Here is a 17,632-nt window from a genome sequence, read left to right as displayed (position 1 = left end):
GACGGTGGCTTAGTTGACTTTTGCTTACTTCATGTTCAAGCTGAGCATATTTCACAATTGCAAAATTCTAATATAGCGTTTTAGCTACTTGTTTATATATGTTGTTGATACAACATCAGTATTGTCTTTTGTCGCGACTTCAGTTTTAGTATTGTTTGTTTGAACTAAATAAATACTTGGCCTTGCTAACCCAAAAGAAAAGTTGTATTTAACTCATTGCTATATTTGGTTAATTCATTCTTCCAATACAAATTAGACCATAATAAGAAGAAACTGGTGCATTGAAGTCATCATATTAAATAAAAGAGAGTTTCCGTTTTAAACGAAATCTGTAAATTGATAGAAGTAAAGGAAACACAGAAGGAGCCAATAAAAAAAAAGGTGCATGTGATCAAAATAAGCGATCACTCACGCATCCACCGCACGAGCGCACAAAAACTAATAAATAAAAAAGTAAGTGTGTGTGTGTGTCACACACAGTTTCGCCGCCGGGACAAATCTGTGCAATCGGCGTTGGCCACCTGCCTGCCATTGTCGACCGTCGCAAACAATGCAATGATATATATTATGTATGTATTCATTCATTCATTATATTATTATTTTGTAATGGCGTAAGCGCACTGACGAAGGAAAGAGAGAGAGAGAGAGAGAGAAGGGAAAATAGATGATTTCCCAGGTGGAGAGAGATCTGTCGATTCAAAATCGGCTTCCAGCTACACCTTCTCCGCCGCCTTCACCTCGTCTCTGCCGGAGCCGCTCTAAATCCTCCGGGCAACACCAAAATCGGACGGCATTCCCTCACCGTATCTCATGGATCCTTTTATCTGTTCTTCTCCGGCGTCAGGGAATTCTCCTGTTCGCTCCTCTCATCTACGTCTCCTGTATGTTTTTTCACATGCGCGTCGCCTCGTTTGATGCCGCTCCAATCATCCACCGCCGTCCCGCCCCGGGATCCGTTTACAGGAGCCCGCAGGTTTACGCTAGGCTCCGCGCCGATATCGACGCCGATAACACCACGGCCGATGCGGTGAGGTTTGCCCTCCGCTTTTGTGAAATCCTTTTTGAGAATGTCGCCATTTGTCTTGTCTACACTTAAGATAGTTTCATCTCTCGATTTGGTTGCTTGTGAGCTCAACTATTCCAATTCATGACACAATTTGGATCTCTTTATGATATCTTAAACTCTCTTTATTAATAATCTCGATCCCTGCCTTCACTATAAACCATGTCATCTAGTTTCAGCTCTAATTGCATTTCTCATGAGTTTTAGTATATTGATCCATTTAGAAGAGTAAGAATATATTGCTCTGTTTTCTCATTGTCCCTACTTTGTTTGTGTGGTTGGTTTGATACTGCTGTTTTCTCTATATAGCTAAGTATTGTCACCTAATTTGGTACATACTAATATCCTTTCTCACGTTTTGTCAATGAAATTTGTATTTTTATAGATATCAACGATTTGGAAACGTTCTTATAAAGGTGTGGAATGGAAGCCATGTGTGAACAAGTCTACTGGAGGTATTATTACATAGCTTTCCTACTTTCTTCATAAGTGTGCTTGTCCTATGCAATAAGTTACAACATTCATGTCAAGCTTCTCACTTTAATGGGGGAAAAACATCACTAGTAAAGCCCTGAAGAATAGAATTAGTGTATTATACTGGCTTAGGGTCATAATTTATTATTTTTATCTTTGTTGTATGTTGACAATTGTAGTTTTGCCTGAGTCAAATGGTTTCATATTCATCGAGGCTAATGGAGGCTTGAATCAGCAGCGCACTTCGGTAGGTTTGTCTATCTTTTCATCTTACATCAAATTGATTTGTTTCACTCAAGCCTTCTTGCACTTGTCTGGCTACCTTGTCTAAGGTAAAGCTGTTGACTTTTAATCTACCATGTTTTGCTTAGATTTGCAATGCGGTTGCTGTGGCAGGCTACCTAAATGCGACCCTTGTAATTCCCAACTTTCACTATCACAGCATATGGAAAGATCCGAGGTTTCGGATACTTGTTTTCATATCTTCTCCATGTGTTGTAAATTTAGCAAAGCCATCCCTGTTTCAACTACTTTCTGACAGAGTGTTTTCCTTGCAGTAAATTTGGAGACATCTATGATGAAGAATACTTTATCGATACCTTAGCAAATTATGTGCGGGTGGTCGATACAGTTCCTGAATACTTAATGGAGCGTTTTGACTATAACTTGACAAATGTCTACAACTTCAGAGTTAAAGCATGGGCACCCACCTCCTATTACCGGGACTCAGTCCTGCCAAAGCTGCTTGAAGAAAAGTGAGTCACACCTTAATAAAAGTTACTTTCAATAATAAACTGTCTTGTTTTTGTGTAAGGGACTATTTATTTTGTTATACAAACGGGTTTTGAATTATTTGTTGTTTTTTCACGGCACAGGGTTATAAGAATTTCCCCATTTGCGAATAGACTTTCTTTTGATGCTCCTCGAGCTGTCCAGAGATTTAGATGTTTGGCAAATAATATAGCCTTGCGATTTTCGAAACCTATACTGACCCAAGGAGAAACACTGGTGAAGAAAATGAAGGAGCTTAGTGCAAACAATGCTGGCAAGTATGTTTCTGTGCATCTTCGTTTTGAAGAGGTTTGTTACCTGTAAAGTCCAACGCTTCTCGAATCTGCCACTGGTCTTTGTCATGGCTGTATATTTCTGAAAACAGATCTGTCTCTGACGTGAGAGATATAATACACTATAAGACCATGTTGCAGGATATGGTAGCTTTCTCTTGTTGTGTATTTGATGGTGGTAACCAAGAAAAACAAGACATGATTGCGGCGAGAGAAAGGGGATGGAAAGGGAAGTTCACAAAACCAGGTCGTGTGATACGACCAGGAGCAAACAGGCTCAATGGGAAATGCCCTTTAACTCCTTTAGAGGTAAGCATAAGTTCTTTTGGTTCTGCAACTTCTCTAGACTCTACTATGCACAACGGTGGTCTATATTAATTGTTATATTTTCGTCTTATAGTCATCCATGGATACTGCTTTGGAATAATCAGAGTAGTTGTGCAAAGTGCTAACCATTGTGAGCAATAATGTGAGCAGAGAATCTTATTCCCATTGGTTGAATTTTCTTGCTTGTATACCTATCAGGTGGGTTTGATGCTGAGAGGAATGGGGTTCAACAAAAGCACATATATATACCTTGCAGCTGGCCCAATATATAGCGCGAATAGAACTATGGCTCCACTACTCGAGATGTTCCCTAATCTACAGACGAAGGAGATGCTTGCGTCTGAGGAAGAACTGGCCCCTTTTAAGGTTTCCGTGATCTTCCACTGTTTGAACTTTCACGTGATGAATATTTTCTGACTTACATAAGACTATATGTCTTTATTCAGAATTTCTCCTCGAGAATGGCTGCGCTAGATTACACGGTGTGTCTCCACAGTGAAGTATTTGTGACAACTCAAGGTGGAAACTTCCCTCATTTCCTCATGGGGCATCGGAGGTATTTGTTTGGAGGGCATTCGAAGACGATTCGGCCAGACAAGCGAAAGTTAGCCGTACTCTTTGACAATCCCAAGTTGGGGTAACGACTCCTCACCTCTTCCACGTACAAACATGATTTTTTAGTTGATAGTATCTGGTTGGTCCCTCAATGGTTGTTTCTGACATTTACCGGCAGATGGAGAAGTTTTAAACGGCAAATGCTAAGCATGAGGTCCCATAGTGACTCCAAGGGGTTTGAGCTGAAACGACCTAGTGACTCTATTTACATATTCCCTTGCCCGGACTGTATGTGCCGGAAGAACAAAACAACAGCATCAGCCACCTGACACATTCTTTCACTGGAAAAATCTGGTGCATTCCTTCTTTTATTTATACAATTCTTTCAATTCTTTGGTCACATCCGCATCCAAACAGCGAGAGAGAGAGAGAGAGAGAGAAAGAGAGAGAGAGAGAGAGAGAGACAGAGACAGAGAGAGAGAGAGAGAGAGAGAGAGAGAGAGAGAGAGAGGACTAGTCTGCGCATGCAGGGACTTCGCAACTTCTCCCTGGGGCGAGATTTTTTGACACATTGAAGCTGAGGTATCTAACACGAGGAACTGTGATTAGCTCCCACCAAGATCCAACCTTTTGTTTCTGGGAGAAGAGGATAACATTTGGATGTTTTGCAGAGCGTTTGCGTTTTTGTATATTGGTGTCTATTGGTTGGGTTTGCCCAGAAATAAATAAATGTAGGGTCGGCCATAGAGTCACAGGGGATAAGAAAGCTTCCAAAAAAGTTTTGTACATTGAACGGTTCCTTTTTGGTTTATTTATTTTTATCTTCTTTAAATTCTGTATAATTGTTTATATTCTTATGAGTTATATGATCTTCCAAGTAAATCTCTCTCTTTGTACAAATTGGTGTATCCGGTTCTAAAATCGAACATACATGGAGTGATGCTCCTAAATGGCTGCAACTGATTATCAACCTTATAAATTAGACCTTTTGTTTTACATTCCTGCCAAAAAGAATTGTATGAATTTCAGCTATTGTTGCACCTTAAGAGACGTATCCTAAATTTTTCTTCAATATCAAGTAATCCAGATAACACCTCTATTATTGAACTTGTTAAGTCTAAAAAGAAGGACTTGATTTAATTATTTCAACTATAACGAGACTTATCATTTTTCAGAGTTGACAAATATATAAAATTGGAAATTTTGTGTCAGTCAGAATATAGCTGGCATCTTTTTTTCTTTCTTTATAATTTCTGCAGTTCGAGTTTCTTTTAAAAAAAGATTTAAAGAAAGAAATAAGCGCATGAAAATATAGATATTTGTAATAAGCACATGAAATAATAAAGACAGAGATACGAATTATATCAAATAACATATTAATTGATTAATTTAACTATCAGAACAGGCGATAACGTGTATACAATACGTGACCATAATTGTTTAGATATATTGAAACTGTCGACTATTTGAAAAGCCGTATAACCAATTTCGTTGTTAATTTAGCTTGACGTGTTAATCTTGTGTATATAAAGGAAGGAATTAAAACACTTGAGACACACACACACACACAAAGAAACCTATTGATAGCTAATTAAATCATCAATGGCCATGTCGGGAACATACGTGACGGATGTGCCTCTAAAAGGATCGGCCGAGAAACACTACAAAAGGTGGAAGAGCGAGAATCATCTCGTCCCTGACGCCATCGGCCACCTAATCCATGGTATTACCCTCCACGAAGGCGAATGGGACTCTCCCGGCGCCATCAAGAGCTGGAAGTACAATCTTGGTTCGTATTTCTAATCATTATCTCTATATATATAACATACAAATGATTGACATGATCATATACACCTATATTTGTGTAAACGAAATGTGGTATTTGTGTGTGTAATAAAGATGGGAAGGAAGAAGTGTTTAAGGAGAGAATAGAGATGGACGACGAGAAGATGGCGGTGACATTCAATGCGCTCGATGGTCAAGTCATGGAGGAGCTTAAGGTGTATATTGCAAACTTACAATTCATCCCCGAGTACGGAAATGATGGCTGCGTATGCAAAGTTAGTGTATATTGGGAGAAACGCACGGAAGACTCTGCAGAGCCCACCATGTTCATGAAGTTCCTCGAGAAGATGGTTGCTGACATGGATGGCCACATCCTCCAAAACCAGGAATAATGGATCGATGCTTAATCATATCATCACATCCTCCTTCAATTATAATTGTGTATGTACGTTTTTCTAAAAAAAGTTTGTGTTCATCTCGTACACGACGTAGTACTAATTCCTTATATCATTATGGTGTTGTATGTCCAACGTTTCTTTATATCAGCATTGTTGTTCGTTTATTTTTATTTTATTTTGTTGTCACCATTTTGTTGGCAAGCTATTTTCAAAGTTATGGATCGACTAATTCGTAACGTCATTCTCGCCAAAACGACAAAAAAACTACGACGATATAGTATTGCTCACCTACATGTATATATGAGAGAGTTTCAATAGTGTCTATATAATCCTATAAGGCTATACTATGATAGTTAGATCAATATAGTTAGATATCAGAAAGTTAGAAGGTAAATGCAAAGCATCGAAACCAAAGAGTAGAGATGAGGACACATAGACCACACGTGTGGACTACCAATATCACTATGACGTCGTGTACGTAGCACCTACTTATTTCTTTGTCCGTCTCTTTCGCTCAGGTGAGGTCCTTTATATTCGAACGTTACACTTTTTTAATTTGGTCTACCGTAACATTTTTGTACGTAACTAAAAGACAGACAAGATTTAATCAAAACTCCACAGTTCAAAATTATTGATCAAAGATAAATTTTTAAGTAGAATAATATGTTGATTTTAATAAATGTTTGTGATTCTTGAAAAGTCGTACATATATATCTGGTTTCTTGTAATGTTGTGACGAGTTTGTATATATAAACGGAGGGTGAGGCTTTCGTTTTTGCATCCACCCCGAGATAGAAAACAAACAATTGGCTTACACACTTTCAAGGACAAGTTTAGAAGCTTCATCATGGGGAAGTCAGGAACATATGTGACAGACGTTCTTCTGAAAGGGTCGGCGGAGAAACACTACAAAAGGTGGAAAAGCGAAAACCACCTCTTCCCCGACGCCATTGGCCATCACATCCAAGGTGTCACTGTTCACGAAGGCGACTGGAACACCCACGGGGCCATCAAGTCCTGGAACTACACATGCGGTTTCCACGTTACTCTATCTCTCTCTCGCCCTTTGTTTATTTGGAAACGTTTATTACAAGCTAGGGTTTCTCTATATTAATGTAAAATTCATGTGTATGAAGATGGGAATCAAGAGGTGTTCAAGGAGAAGAGAGAGTTTGACGACAAGAAGATGACGGTGACATTTAGAGGGCTGGATGGTCACGTGATGGAGCAGCTTAAGGTGTATGACGTCATCTTCCAGTTCGTCCCAAAGTCTGAAGAAGGTTGCGTCTGCAAAGTCACTATGATATGGGAGAAGCGCAACGAAGACTCTCAAGAGCCCATCAAGTACATGAAGTTCGCCACGAGCTTGGCTGCTGACATGGATGACCACATCCTCAAGGACCAGAGAAAAGCGTAATCGTTAGGAGTGACAATCTTTAACTAAGAAAAATAAAGAAACGTCTTCTATATGTAAATATGTATGTGTCTTTTGTGTTTGTCTCGTACATGATCATCCGCCCTGTGTACATTTTATGCTGAGAATAATGGCGGTCTTTGTAAGCTTATATGTCTTTGGTGTTGTTATGGTGTATTTGGTTGGTGTTCGTATTATGATATTTGTGTGTCGTCGGCCAGTATTATACTATTATGTAAGGTATGCAAAGAGCGCATAATGTTAATTAGGATTGTATAATTAATTTCATATAATCTAAGGCAATAGAGTGCAAAACAAAACAAAAATCCAAGGCAATAGAGTGACTAACCAAAATCCAAAACATCCATAATCTAAAACAGAAACAGACATACAAAAGAAAACATGCAAATATTTTGATTAACACTAATTAACACCTTTTCTTCTTGTGTCCATTTGCAGCCGGTGTGTGGAGGAAACTAGCTCAGCCTCTCCTCGTCACGCACTACTCTGCTGATTGGAATAACTTGACCGCTCTGCTCACAAGTCCATCCCTCCCCCGTCTCCAACTTTTCCTGTTTCGCTACCTATTTCAGTCTGCCCTGTACCATCTCTGGCGGGAACGAAATGCTCGCCGACATGGTGAGCGCTCCGCTCTGCAAGCTCTTCTCATTAAACACATTGACAAGAATATCCGGAATCGCCTCACCTCGATCGCATCACTGGGAGATCAAAGCTATGATGATGGCTTGCGGCTTTGGTTCTCTACTCATCCGTTTCCTCGGGGATAACTACAATTACCTTTTTGATTTTCTTTTCTGAACTGTTAATGTCTATCTCAAAGCTCATTCCAACCTACTGAAGCATTCATTGTAAACAGGGTTTTTGGTTGAATATAATTTTACATTCAATTCAAAAAAATATAAATATATGAGTTAGAAGTCTTCAACTTAAAGAAATAGGTTTCCATATATTCATGTTTGATAAGAACGTATTAAAGTCGATGATTACAACGTGATATAGGGTGCAAACAATCTAATGATCTATACGTGAGGGATAGATGGACATGCGGACACTTAGACCACACGTGTGGAGCACCAATATCACTATGACGTTGATGATCACTAAATTACGCATAATATCGTCTCTTTCGCCTTGACTTTTTTTTCTTTTTCTTTTTTCGGTATTTATCTAATGAATCATTGATAATCCAGTCAATATATAATCCGTCACCTATGAGTCTATGACTATTGAACGTTTTAGTTATGATAAGAAAACAAAAAAATAACTAATTTGAATCGGTATGAGACTAAAACCTAATACACAAGACAAGTTATCTGTTCGATTAATAGGTTTAGCTTAATGTGTTTGTTTACCAAAAAAAATCAAATCGACAATAAATATTAAATTCGTTACATCAATCACGTTACACAAAAAAAGGACAGAAGTGATTTACATTTTTTTACCAATCACATAGTACTGTCCAACGTTATAAGTTGAACAATATCTAACTCAACGTTATATAGATGCAAGATTTTATTTCTGAGGTTAAACTAAGCATTCATATTCAGGATCTAGTAGATGTTGGACGAATGAAACCTCTATTTCTAATTAAAAGAACTAATTAAACCATATCATTAAAAGATACTATTATATTTATGTTTGTATATATCTTGTAGTGTTGTGGTCAGTTTTTGTGTATATAAAGGAAGGGCGACAGTTGAGTTTTTGCATCAAAATATACACTTGACACATTTCAAAACAAAACAATCAATCAAGAAAGAAATGGCGATGACAGGAACATACGTGGCGGACGTACCACTGAAGGGGTTGGCGGAGAAACACTACAGGAGATGGAGGAGCCAAAACAACATCGTTCCGGACGCCATCGGCCACCATATCCAAGGTGTCACCGTCCACGACGGCGACTGGGACTCCCACGGCTCCATTAAATCGTGGAACTACACAATCGGTCCCTACTTTACTCTATCTCTTTCTGTTCATACGAGGATTGATGTGATCTATTTTGTAATATGGACTAAAATTGTGTGTGTGTGTGTGTGAAGATGGGAAGCCGGAAGTCATCAAGGAGAAGAGAGAGATAGACGACGAGAAGATGGCGTTGACGTTCAGAGGGTTAGACGGCCACGTGATAGAGGAGTACAAGGTGTATGATGTCATCTTACAGTTCATTCCCAAGTCGAAGGAAGGGTGCGTCTGCAAAGTCACTCTGATATGGGAGAAGCGGAAGGAAGACTCCCCCGAACCCACCAAGTACATGAAGTTTGTCCAGAGCTTAGTTGCTGACATGGACGACCACATCCTCAAGGGCCAGAACAAGGCTTAAGAACCCTCCATGGTCACCGTCGTAAATAATCCTTATGCATGTGTATCTTTTATGTTTGTCTCGTACGTGTCTTTATCATCCGCCTCTTTTTCCTTTGTACATGTTGTGCTAGTAATAATGGCGGTCTTGTATGTATCATCTTTGTCTTTGATGAATAGTTGATGTTGTTATGTAAGTAAGTGTGTTCGTAATAAAATAAATTTGTGTTAGTTATGCGATTTTGTGTACGATATAAAGCGCATAATATATTTAGAATGTATATATTGTCTCATGACTCTCATTATTCTGAAACAAAATTGGAGACATGCAAATATTTTCTCCGTCTAAATTAAAGACTCTCTCACATCTCCTCTCCCTTCTGTATAAACCCTAGATTTTATAATCCTCTGTTTTGCCAATTCTCACCTCAAAATTTCTCTCTTTTGTTCTGAACTATTTCTACTTGCTTTCGATTTCCGGCCGTGACACTGTTAACTTCATTCAATTCGAGTTTTCTGATTCATGATTTTTTAGCTTGTAATTTAGTACTACTACTATTAGAATCATGTTTTAGTGTTTCATAGTGAGGGAATGTTTGATAAGGCCCATTAGAGCATCATTAGTGGAGAGTACTCTTATGGGTACTCTCTTTTTTGGGCCACAAATACACAATATTAAACCATTATAGAGTCCAGTTTGGTGAGTATCGTTGCTTGTGATAGTAATTCGAGCAACACTTGAGTAACGCGACGTGGCGTTTTGCCATTGGTTCGAAAAAATTATTTTTTTTTCTTCATTTTTTCTTTCTGAGAAACGCAACCGACTCTCTCTCTCTTTTCTCTGTCGGGTGAAAGACAAAGGCGATCGAAGTCGCGATCTTGCCAAATTCTGGGAAAATCCATCGATTCACACCGAATCTGTTGAATTTCTCGCTAAATATGGAGGTTGATGGCAACCGGAGGCGATGGCTAACCAAAGTCGGTGTAACCCTACGATGATGAGGCTTCGGTGGAGCACGACAAACGACAACGGAAGTTTCAGATTGGTGGGACAACGATGGCGGAGGTTTCCGGGGGTTTAAAGCGGACGACGAGGTCCACCGGCTAACGCTATCTGTCATTAACAATGATTTACAAAAGTTTCTTTACAAAGGTCAGAACAGTCCTCCTGTTTTGTTCCCTGTTGCTGTTGCAGATCCATTCGTGGTACGACCCTTTTTCTTATCCCTTTTTATCATAATTGTGGTGAGCAGTAAAAGTCAAAGACTCATCAATTATATATGGCCATTGCACCAGTTCCCAACATAGTTCTTGGAAAATTGGAATGTATAAAGTATAAACACTTTTCATAGTTTAAAACTTTGGGAAATTGATTTTAGGCTGGGAAGATCAAGAACTCAGTTGGCACACGCAGAGCAGGCACATTATCCAGATGGTTTCACCACCCCAAGGAACACAGTAGCAGCAGCACAATCACCAATCTCAAGAAGAAAGACAAGGTGCGAGTTGAGAACGCCCACGTGCATTCTGCTGTCTCTATAGCGGCTCTGGCTGCAGGTTTAGCCTCTGTAACATCTGCAAGCAATTGCAAAGGGCCAGGCTCCAAGATGGCATTGGCTTTAGCCTCAGCCACTGAACTGTTAGTCTCACACTGTATGAGAGCTGGTGCTGACCGTGCACGTGTTACTTCCACTGTTAGATCTTCTGTGGATATCAACAGCCCTGGTGATCTCATGACTCTAACAGCCGCTGCTGCAACTGGTAAGGCCTTTTTAACAGCTTTACAAGGCTTTGTGGTCTCTTTGATCTGCATTTGATCTGACTTTGTTTAAACTGACACTAGCTTTGAGAGGAGAAGCGGCTCTGAAGGCGAGGCAGCCAAAGGAAGCAAGGAAAAATGCAGCTATTGCCCCTTTTGAGAGAAGCTTCTTTGACTCTTATTGGCCTGCAAATTTGAAGTTTAGATTGGAAGAACCAAATCTTCCATTTGAAGGCGAACTGATGCAATGTGCACGAAATGGTAGTTCTCTTTTGTCTGTGAGAGTCTGATCAATTGAAGAGTTCACTGAGATAAGAAATAGAGAGCTTAACTCTTCATTTTTTTGTGTTTTAACTTGCAGGAGTGCAGCGAACTAAGCGTGTTTGCGTCTATATCAACAAGAAGTCTCAGGTACAGCAGATTTGATTTGTATTCATAACACGCAACACATCTCAGTTCACTTATAAGCCAATGCTTATTATGATTTTGCAGTTAATGATAAAACTCAAAAGCAAACATGTTGGAGGGGCATTATCCAAGAAGACCAAATGTAAGCATTTAACTAATCTTTCAGTTTAGATAAATTACTTGAAAGACGGCATTCTGACCTTATTGTTACTTTCTGAAGGCGTTGTCTATGGAGTCTGCGATGAGAAATCAGCTTGGCCTTACAGGAAAGAGAGGAAAAATTCAGAAGAAGTCTACTTCGGTCTGAAGACAGGACAAGTTCTTTTGGAGTTCAAGTGCAAGAGCAAAATTCACAAGCAGAGATGGGTTGATGGGATTCAGTCTCTTCTCCGCCAAGTAAATTGCTTTGAAGCTGCCAAATGCTCGCTGGGATCTCTGAGTCTCACTGGTCATACGTGATGAAGGATCATGTATACATTTGATTATATACATATAATCCACATTTTTGCTGTTGTGAGGTATTTACAAAACTTGGTAATGTACAATGTCAGTCTCTGTAATCTCGGAAGACTTTTGGATAAAAACATAGCAGGTTGTTCATATGATCAAAACAAGTGGTAGGAATATTGCTATGTACAAAAAGACATCAGAAGAATGATGAATCTCAATTGAACTTTTTTTATTTCCAATGATTCAGTTTCTGATTTGCTAAGCCAAAACATTTACGTGTTCATGATGGGCATTCGAAACGATGATGTCTATAGATATGCCAACAAATCTACATAATATGCCAGAACATATCATATTCTACAAATATGCCAACAAATCTACATAACATGATGGACATTCGAAATGATGTTCATGATATACTGATTTTTTGGAAAAAAAACTAAATTGAGCATATCTGGCAAAAATTTGGTGCAACCGCACGATAAATCTTATTCCAAATTCTGTTTAATAGGTTTAATATTTCGAATTTTATAAAATATGTTTACTATTCTGAATTTTGTAAAATATGTTTAATATTTTAAAGTTTGTAAAATTTTATTGTTTTCTATTTTATGTAATATAAAAAAATTTAATAATTGTTTTGTCATTTTAGATAATTAAAGTTTGATAATTAATAAACACAAATTAAAAAATTATTATTTAAATGCTTGAGCAATTTTGTTTGAGATTCTTTAGTAATGGAGTGATTTTACTTAAGTTTTCTGAGAATTGCTTTAATTAATTTAATATTAAATATATAATTAATTAATATGAGAGTAACTTAGGTGATTACTCCACTAATGATGGTCTTAGGACTTATTCGGCCTATATATATATGTGGGGTAGCAAAAGTTGACTATGATCAACCCCATCAAGCCCCTTTTTATTCATTATAAACGATCAAATGTCACGGTCACTCAACCATATATGATAATATATACCAAAGGGTCACGAGTGAAGTCTACGACCACCTATGTCTAATGATTCGCTTAATCTCTTAAACAAGTTCTTTAACCAATTTCAATTTTCATTTACAAAGAACATCATATGATCAATTGGCGTTGAATATGCATCTCCCAATTTTACACATATCATATATGGAATTATGTATATGCAATTGGCGTTGAATATAAATAACCGCGTGCTATATCTTTCAGATACATTATTATCAAAAAGGTGGACATCTATAGCTTTTCAGCTTTCTTTTTAATACTTTTTAAAAAATTAACAAGAAACAACTGAAAGTGACTTAGCATTGTTAGAATAATCTGGTCCACCTATAATACGATGCACATTAAAAGAGCATATTCATGAGAATTAGCTGACTATTTATATATAAGAGACAGATTAATTAGGCTCATTAGTCATTACAATGAATATATATAGGCATAGTTGGTGACATTCAAAAAAGATTAAAAATTTATTTCAACCAACTACATAATTCTATTTTTGCCTATCCAATTTACCCACCAATGTCACATGTAAACAAAAAGAAACTCTCGAAAGTGAGATTAAAAATTTTCAATTAACCCTAATATAATGAAGATAAGATCTTAACAAGTGACAAAGGGAAAAACAGTAGGATTTAGTTTTGGTTCGGTCGGAACAGATCTCATCGTAACCGGTCAAACTGATCAATCAACTCGTCTCGACTCAGCAAATTCATCTAATTGGTGGCGAGTTTCCAAGCAGAGGTGGCTATGAGCGGTCGAGTGTGCCAACCCAACATGAGACATCCGTCACTCTCCTCAACCCGATAACCCTCTCCGCCGTTGAACAGAGCCAAAAGCATACTCGCTTGCTTAAACGCATTCGAACCAAGATGTGCCGCCGAAAACCCAGCTGAACCGAACCGGTTCCTCCATTGACTCAACGTTTCGTGACGCTCAACTCGATCAGGCCCATCGCAAGCCACAACATTGCAAATCTGTTTACCCAAGTAAACCTCAGACATGACCTTGTCTTGACCACCCGGCACACCTTCCAAGGAGTCAAACAACGTCGAGTAGTAATGCAACGACTCGGTAAACCGGTCTAAGAAAACCGGACTATTATGGTTCGATTCCTGTTCCACAACAGTGAAAATCTCCGGTTTGATCTGATTCACCACACCAAGAACCTTATCAATCGCACCAGGTCGTCCCAAGAGCTTGTGAAGCTCGAAAACAGAGTTAACCGCAACAGATTCAATCTCACTCGGTCTAAGCTCAAGCATCGACGCATCAAGATCGGCCAAAGTGTTAGCCACAAATCCTCTGTACTCGAACTCCACATGAATCGCCTCGGCTAGATGAGCCAGCTTACACCCAACCTCGTGAAGGTAATCGAAATTATCCGGAGCCGGTGGACCAATTCCGGTTAACCGGAAAACAGGAGGACCACCAGGTCGAAGCGCAAGAGCCTGCATAAGCGCCGGCCATTGAAGACCTTGGCTCATAGAGAAATCGATGACATGAACTCTCTTCTTCCCTTGGAAAGCTTCGAGGATGGCTTGATTCGCCGTGAAATGAGCGAACTTGAGGTAAGGACAGGTCTCGTAGAAGTGCATCTGAAGAGTATCGGAGAGAGAGTGGTCGATCGGGCTCTGCGACGGTGAGAGACGGTAGATCCGCCGCGCGAGAGCCTCGGCGAAGTAAGTAGCGACTTTTCTCATCGCTCCGATCTGAGACACGGCTAAGAATCCGATTTGCTTCACCAGAGCCTCCGCTAGAGTCAGATTCTCACTCTGAATAGCTTCAGCGCAAGCCAAAAGCACGTGGACGAGACGCACGCCGTTCTCCTGCGAGTCGACTAGAACTACAGGACGAGTCGACTCATCACCCGCCGCTGTTGTCACTGTCGCCACCGTCGTGCCGTTTGAGCATTTCAACCGCTTGTTGGAAGTAGCATTCACATCACCGCCGCCGCCGCCGTGGTTAGAGGAAGAAGACGAATCGACAGCGAAGTGATGGTTGAGAATAGCGTCACCGGGAATAGCTTTGAGATCGTAGTCGGAGTTAGAAGAGGGAGGAGGGTTAAGGTCGGAGAGCATAGAATCAAGCCACGTGTAAAGCTCGGCAGGGTTGTAGTGAACGGTCTCAGTAGCGAGGTGAGAAAGATCGTGTTCTTGAACATTCGACATCATAACTTCAAGCTGCTCAAGCTTCTGAGCAACATCAGCCATTTCTGATGACCTAACTTTGTAACCAAGAACAGCTAAAAGCTCGTCCATGCCCTTGTTACAATCGTCTTCTTCTTCCTTCATCTTATCTTGATCTTGATGATCTCTCTTCATGGCTTTGGATCTAAAAAAAAAAAAGGTTTCCCTTCAATGTCGGATCTAGGTTTTTGCTTTTTGGGGACTTTGTTGGGTGAAGGAAGAGACTGAAGAAGAAGAAGAAGAAGAAGAATCTTTAGCTTCGGGGATTGGTTGGGACTTGCTTAGTTTGGATTTTTATTTGGGATGCACTCTTTATTTACTACCACTTCTCATTATTATCACAAAATTGTAACTAGTAAAGAAATAGAGAGAGAGAGAGAGAGAGAATAAACATTATAGAGAAAAAAAGAAAAAGAAAAAAAAAACACAGAAAGGGGCAGGGGTGGTGATGGGGCTCGATGTCCGATGAATCATGGATCAGAGGGCTAACAGCAACATCTACAGCTCTAAACGATAAGGCTGAAAACTCTGAAACACACACCAACACTTATTATTTTCTCTCTTGCAACATTTTTTTGTTTAGTATATATATAAATAATGGTCATACAATTTTTTTTGAACAACTAAAGAAGATTGTCATGGTATTATAGTGTTACAGTTTACTTTATATGTTGCTTTTTTAAAAATATTTTGTTGTGTTGGTTTTGTATGATTGTTGTATCTTTTGATCTAAAAATGAAGATATTTTTTGTAACAAAAGGTTAGATATCTTAATAGAATTTCATTTGATTAAATCTGTTTATTAGAACAAAATAAAACTTTGTATTGAAAAAGTAAACAATCATTAAACCCATTATGAGAGATTAATACTCCATTTTAATCAAAAGAGAGATAGAGAGAGAGACTATGACGTTTTCCCATTTTAAATTAGATTGATAAAAGCCATAAAATATATATTTTTAAAACCTCATTTTCTAACAAAAATAAATAAATATTTTAACCTTGTTATCTTTTTTATCTGTGAAAGTGGATAAGAACTAACATTTTCATTAATTACAGAAGACTGTATATATGTATGTTCTTTTGATGGGGAACTGAAAGCCTTTCCCAGAAGCATAATAATTAAACTTCCACACACACATTAAAAATATTAAAAAGAAGCTGAAATTTGAGTTCTTCATACAGTTTGAGTGCCCCTAGCTTCCTTTGTAATAATGTAGGCATGTTTCAAGCAAGGGGGTACAAAAGTAAAACAGAAAAAAAATCATTTTCCAAATATCTACCAATATCAATTAAAATCCCTTTTCCAATATAGTTAAATTTGAATACGATTTGGATTTGTTTTCTTTTAAACAATAGCCGTCGATTTATTATTATAATTTATTTTTGGTTGCTATTTGTAGATAAAATTGTAAAATACAATTCTAGTATGTACTTAAACGCCGTCGCTTACGGCCTCTCCGTCTTTAAATCAAAATAAGATTACCACACACACACAAAAAAACTATAGTCGCACTAAAATGTAATTTCGTAAAAATCAAAACTGACAACATGTGATGGCTCCACGTGTAAAAGGGACCCTTACAGACCATTGACGCGAACAGACCGTACGTACACCATTTAGACCTTGGTCCCAACGATCCATGTGATTTATTACACGTGCCTAATATTTTTATACCCTTTTAGTCCCTGAGACGGACCACTCCCACCATGTGAAGTTGTGAACTGCCGTCGTATGGACCATTACAATTTACCACTCCCCATTGTTACATGGTTCAGAATATTAATTTCTTATGTTTCATTTACATGTCTCAAATTTTTTTCCTTTCTTTTACCTACTTCACATATATAACTATCAGATGCATAATGAAGTCATGCATTATTTATTTCCTATTTATATATTTTAGATTTTTAGAGTATGTATAATATGTATGGATTGATGTCTCAATTTATACACTCTTATCTATTCGTAGCTTTCAAAGAAGACTGTTTTTATAAACAATAGTATTAACTGTTGACCAATAAATAAATAAAAATAGTAGTAATAGATTATACATTCTCCATGTGCTAAAAATCTTGCACGTGAGAATATTAGATCTTTGAAGAAGCACTTACCGAAGACTTGCGGTGTGTGTAATTTTACTAGCAAAGATAATAAACAAACAAGATGTTCAAAGTTTCTTACTTGATAATTTTTTTTTAACTTGTTTTTTTTACTTGATTGCTTATCGTGTTGCTTGATAATCAAGTGCTCTCGTTGATTAACCAAAAAAAGATGCGCTCATTGATTCCTTTCTTGTTTTGTTAGTGGAGAAGATAACAAATGACAATGGTGTCTTATCATATGTCATGGAAATTTAGTGTGCTTTGTAATCCATAAACAACTTTTTCTAAAGTAAAATAAAAGCCAAGATAACTTTATATCTGCATATTCA

The 17,632-nt window shown here is 38.3% G+C and overlaps 6 protein-coding genes across 12 annotated transcripts; 5 read left to right on the top strand and 1 right to left on the bottom strand.

Moving 5' to 3' along the window:
• Positions 1-338: 338 nt before the first annotated feature.
• LOC104740183 (O-fucosyltransferase 4) lies at positions 339-4,365 on the top strand. 7 transcript variants are annotated; one of them, XM_010460713.3, is made up of 10 exons: positions 339-1,027; positions 1,449-1,518; positions 1,717-1,784; positions 1,909-1,997; positions 2,095-2,292; positions 2,413-2,617; positions 2,743-2,910; positions 3,127-3,294; positions 3,375-3,565; positions 3,662-4,365. In XM_010460713.3, exons 1-10 carry the CDS (start codon positions 665-667, stop codon positions 3,810-3,812), a joined length of 1,671 nt encoding a protein of 556 aa, XP_010459015.2. In that variant the 5' UTR covers positions 339-664; the 3' UTR covers positions 3,813-4,365. The 7 variants fall into 7 exon arrangements, 6 of the variants coding, with proteins under 6 accessions (XP_010459015.2, XP_087340253.1, XP_087340254.1 ...); XM_087484127.1 differs by having other exon boundaries at positions 348-1,027; positions 1,934-1,997; XR_015579901.1 differs by having other exon boundaries at positions 380-1,027; positions 3,002-3,294.
• A 670-nt stretch (positions 4,366-5,035) lies between these two features.
• On the top strand, positions 5,036-5,830 carry LOC104740182 (MLP-like protein 328). Its single transcript, XM_010460712.3, has 2 exons — positions 5,036-5,272; positions 5,383-5,830. The coding sequence occupies exons 1-2, from the start codon at positions 5,086-5,088 to the stop codon at positions 5,658-5,660; spliced, it is 465 nt and encodes a 154-aa protein (XP_010459014.1). The 5' UTR covers positions 5,036-5,085; the 3' UTR covers positions 5,661-5,830.
• A 621-nt stretch (positions 5,831-6,451) lies between these two features.
• LOC104740181 (MLP-like protein 328) lies at positions 6,452-7,378 on the top strand. The gene is made up of 2 exons (XM_010460710.3): positions 6,452-6,700; positions 6,803-7,378. Exons 1-2 carry the CDS (start codon positions 6,514-6,516, stop codon positions 7,081-7,083), a joined length of 468 nt encoding a protein of 155 aa, XP_010459012.1. The 5' UTR covers positions 6,452-6,513; the 3' UTR covers positions 7,084-7,378.
• Positions 7,379-8,781: 1,403 nt separating this feature from the next.
• Positions 8,782-9,637, top strand: LOC104740180 (MLP-like protein 328). Its single transcript, XM_010460709.3, has 2 exons — positions 8,782-9,049; positions 9,144-9,637. The coding sequence occupies exons 1-2, from the start codon at positions 8,863-8,865 to the stop codon at positions 9,422-9,424; spliced, it is 468 nt and encodes a 155-aa protein (XP_010459011.1). The 5' UTR covers positions 8,782-8,862; the 3' UTR covers positions 9,425-9,637.
• Positions 9,638-10,118: 481 nt separating this feature from the next.
• On the top strand, positions 10,119-12,258 carry LOC104743313 (VAN3-binding protein). Its single transcript, XM_019236234.2, has 6 exons — positions 10,119-10,608; positions 10,782-11,163; positions 11,246-11,422; positions 11,523-11,572; positions 11,654-11,711; positions 11,790-12,258. The coding sequence occupies exons 2-6, from the start codon at positions 11,010-11,012 to the stop codon at positions 12,026-12,028; spliced, it is 678 nt and encodes a 225-aa protein (XP_019091779.2). The 5' UTR covers positions 10,119-10,608; positions 10,782-11,009; the 3' UTR covers positions 12,029-12,258.
• Positions 12,259-13,454: 1,196 nt separating this feature from the next.
• Positions 13,455-15,891, bottom strand: LOC104740179 (DELLA protein GAI). The gene has a single exon (XM_010460708.3). It carries the CDS (start codon positions 15,330-15,332, stop codon positions 13,725-13,727), a length of 1,608 nt encoding a protein of 535 aa, XP_010459010.1. The 5' UTR covers positions 15,333-15,891; the 3' UTR covers positions 13,455-13,724.
• Between the last annotated feature and the right edge of the window lie 1,741 nt (positions 15,892-17,632).

Source organism: Camelina sativa, chromosome 14, assembly GCF_030686135.1.
Source record: "Camelina sativa cultivar CO46 ecotype springtype chromosome 14, ASM3068613v1".
Classification (NCBI taxonomy): domain Eukaryota; kingdom Viridiplantae; phylum Streptophyta; class Magnoliopsida; order Brassicales; family Brassicaceae; genus Camelina; species Camelina sativa.
Note: the sequence above shows the minus strand (reverse complement) of the source record. Positions and strands in the feature narration are given on the sequence as shown.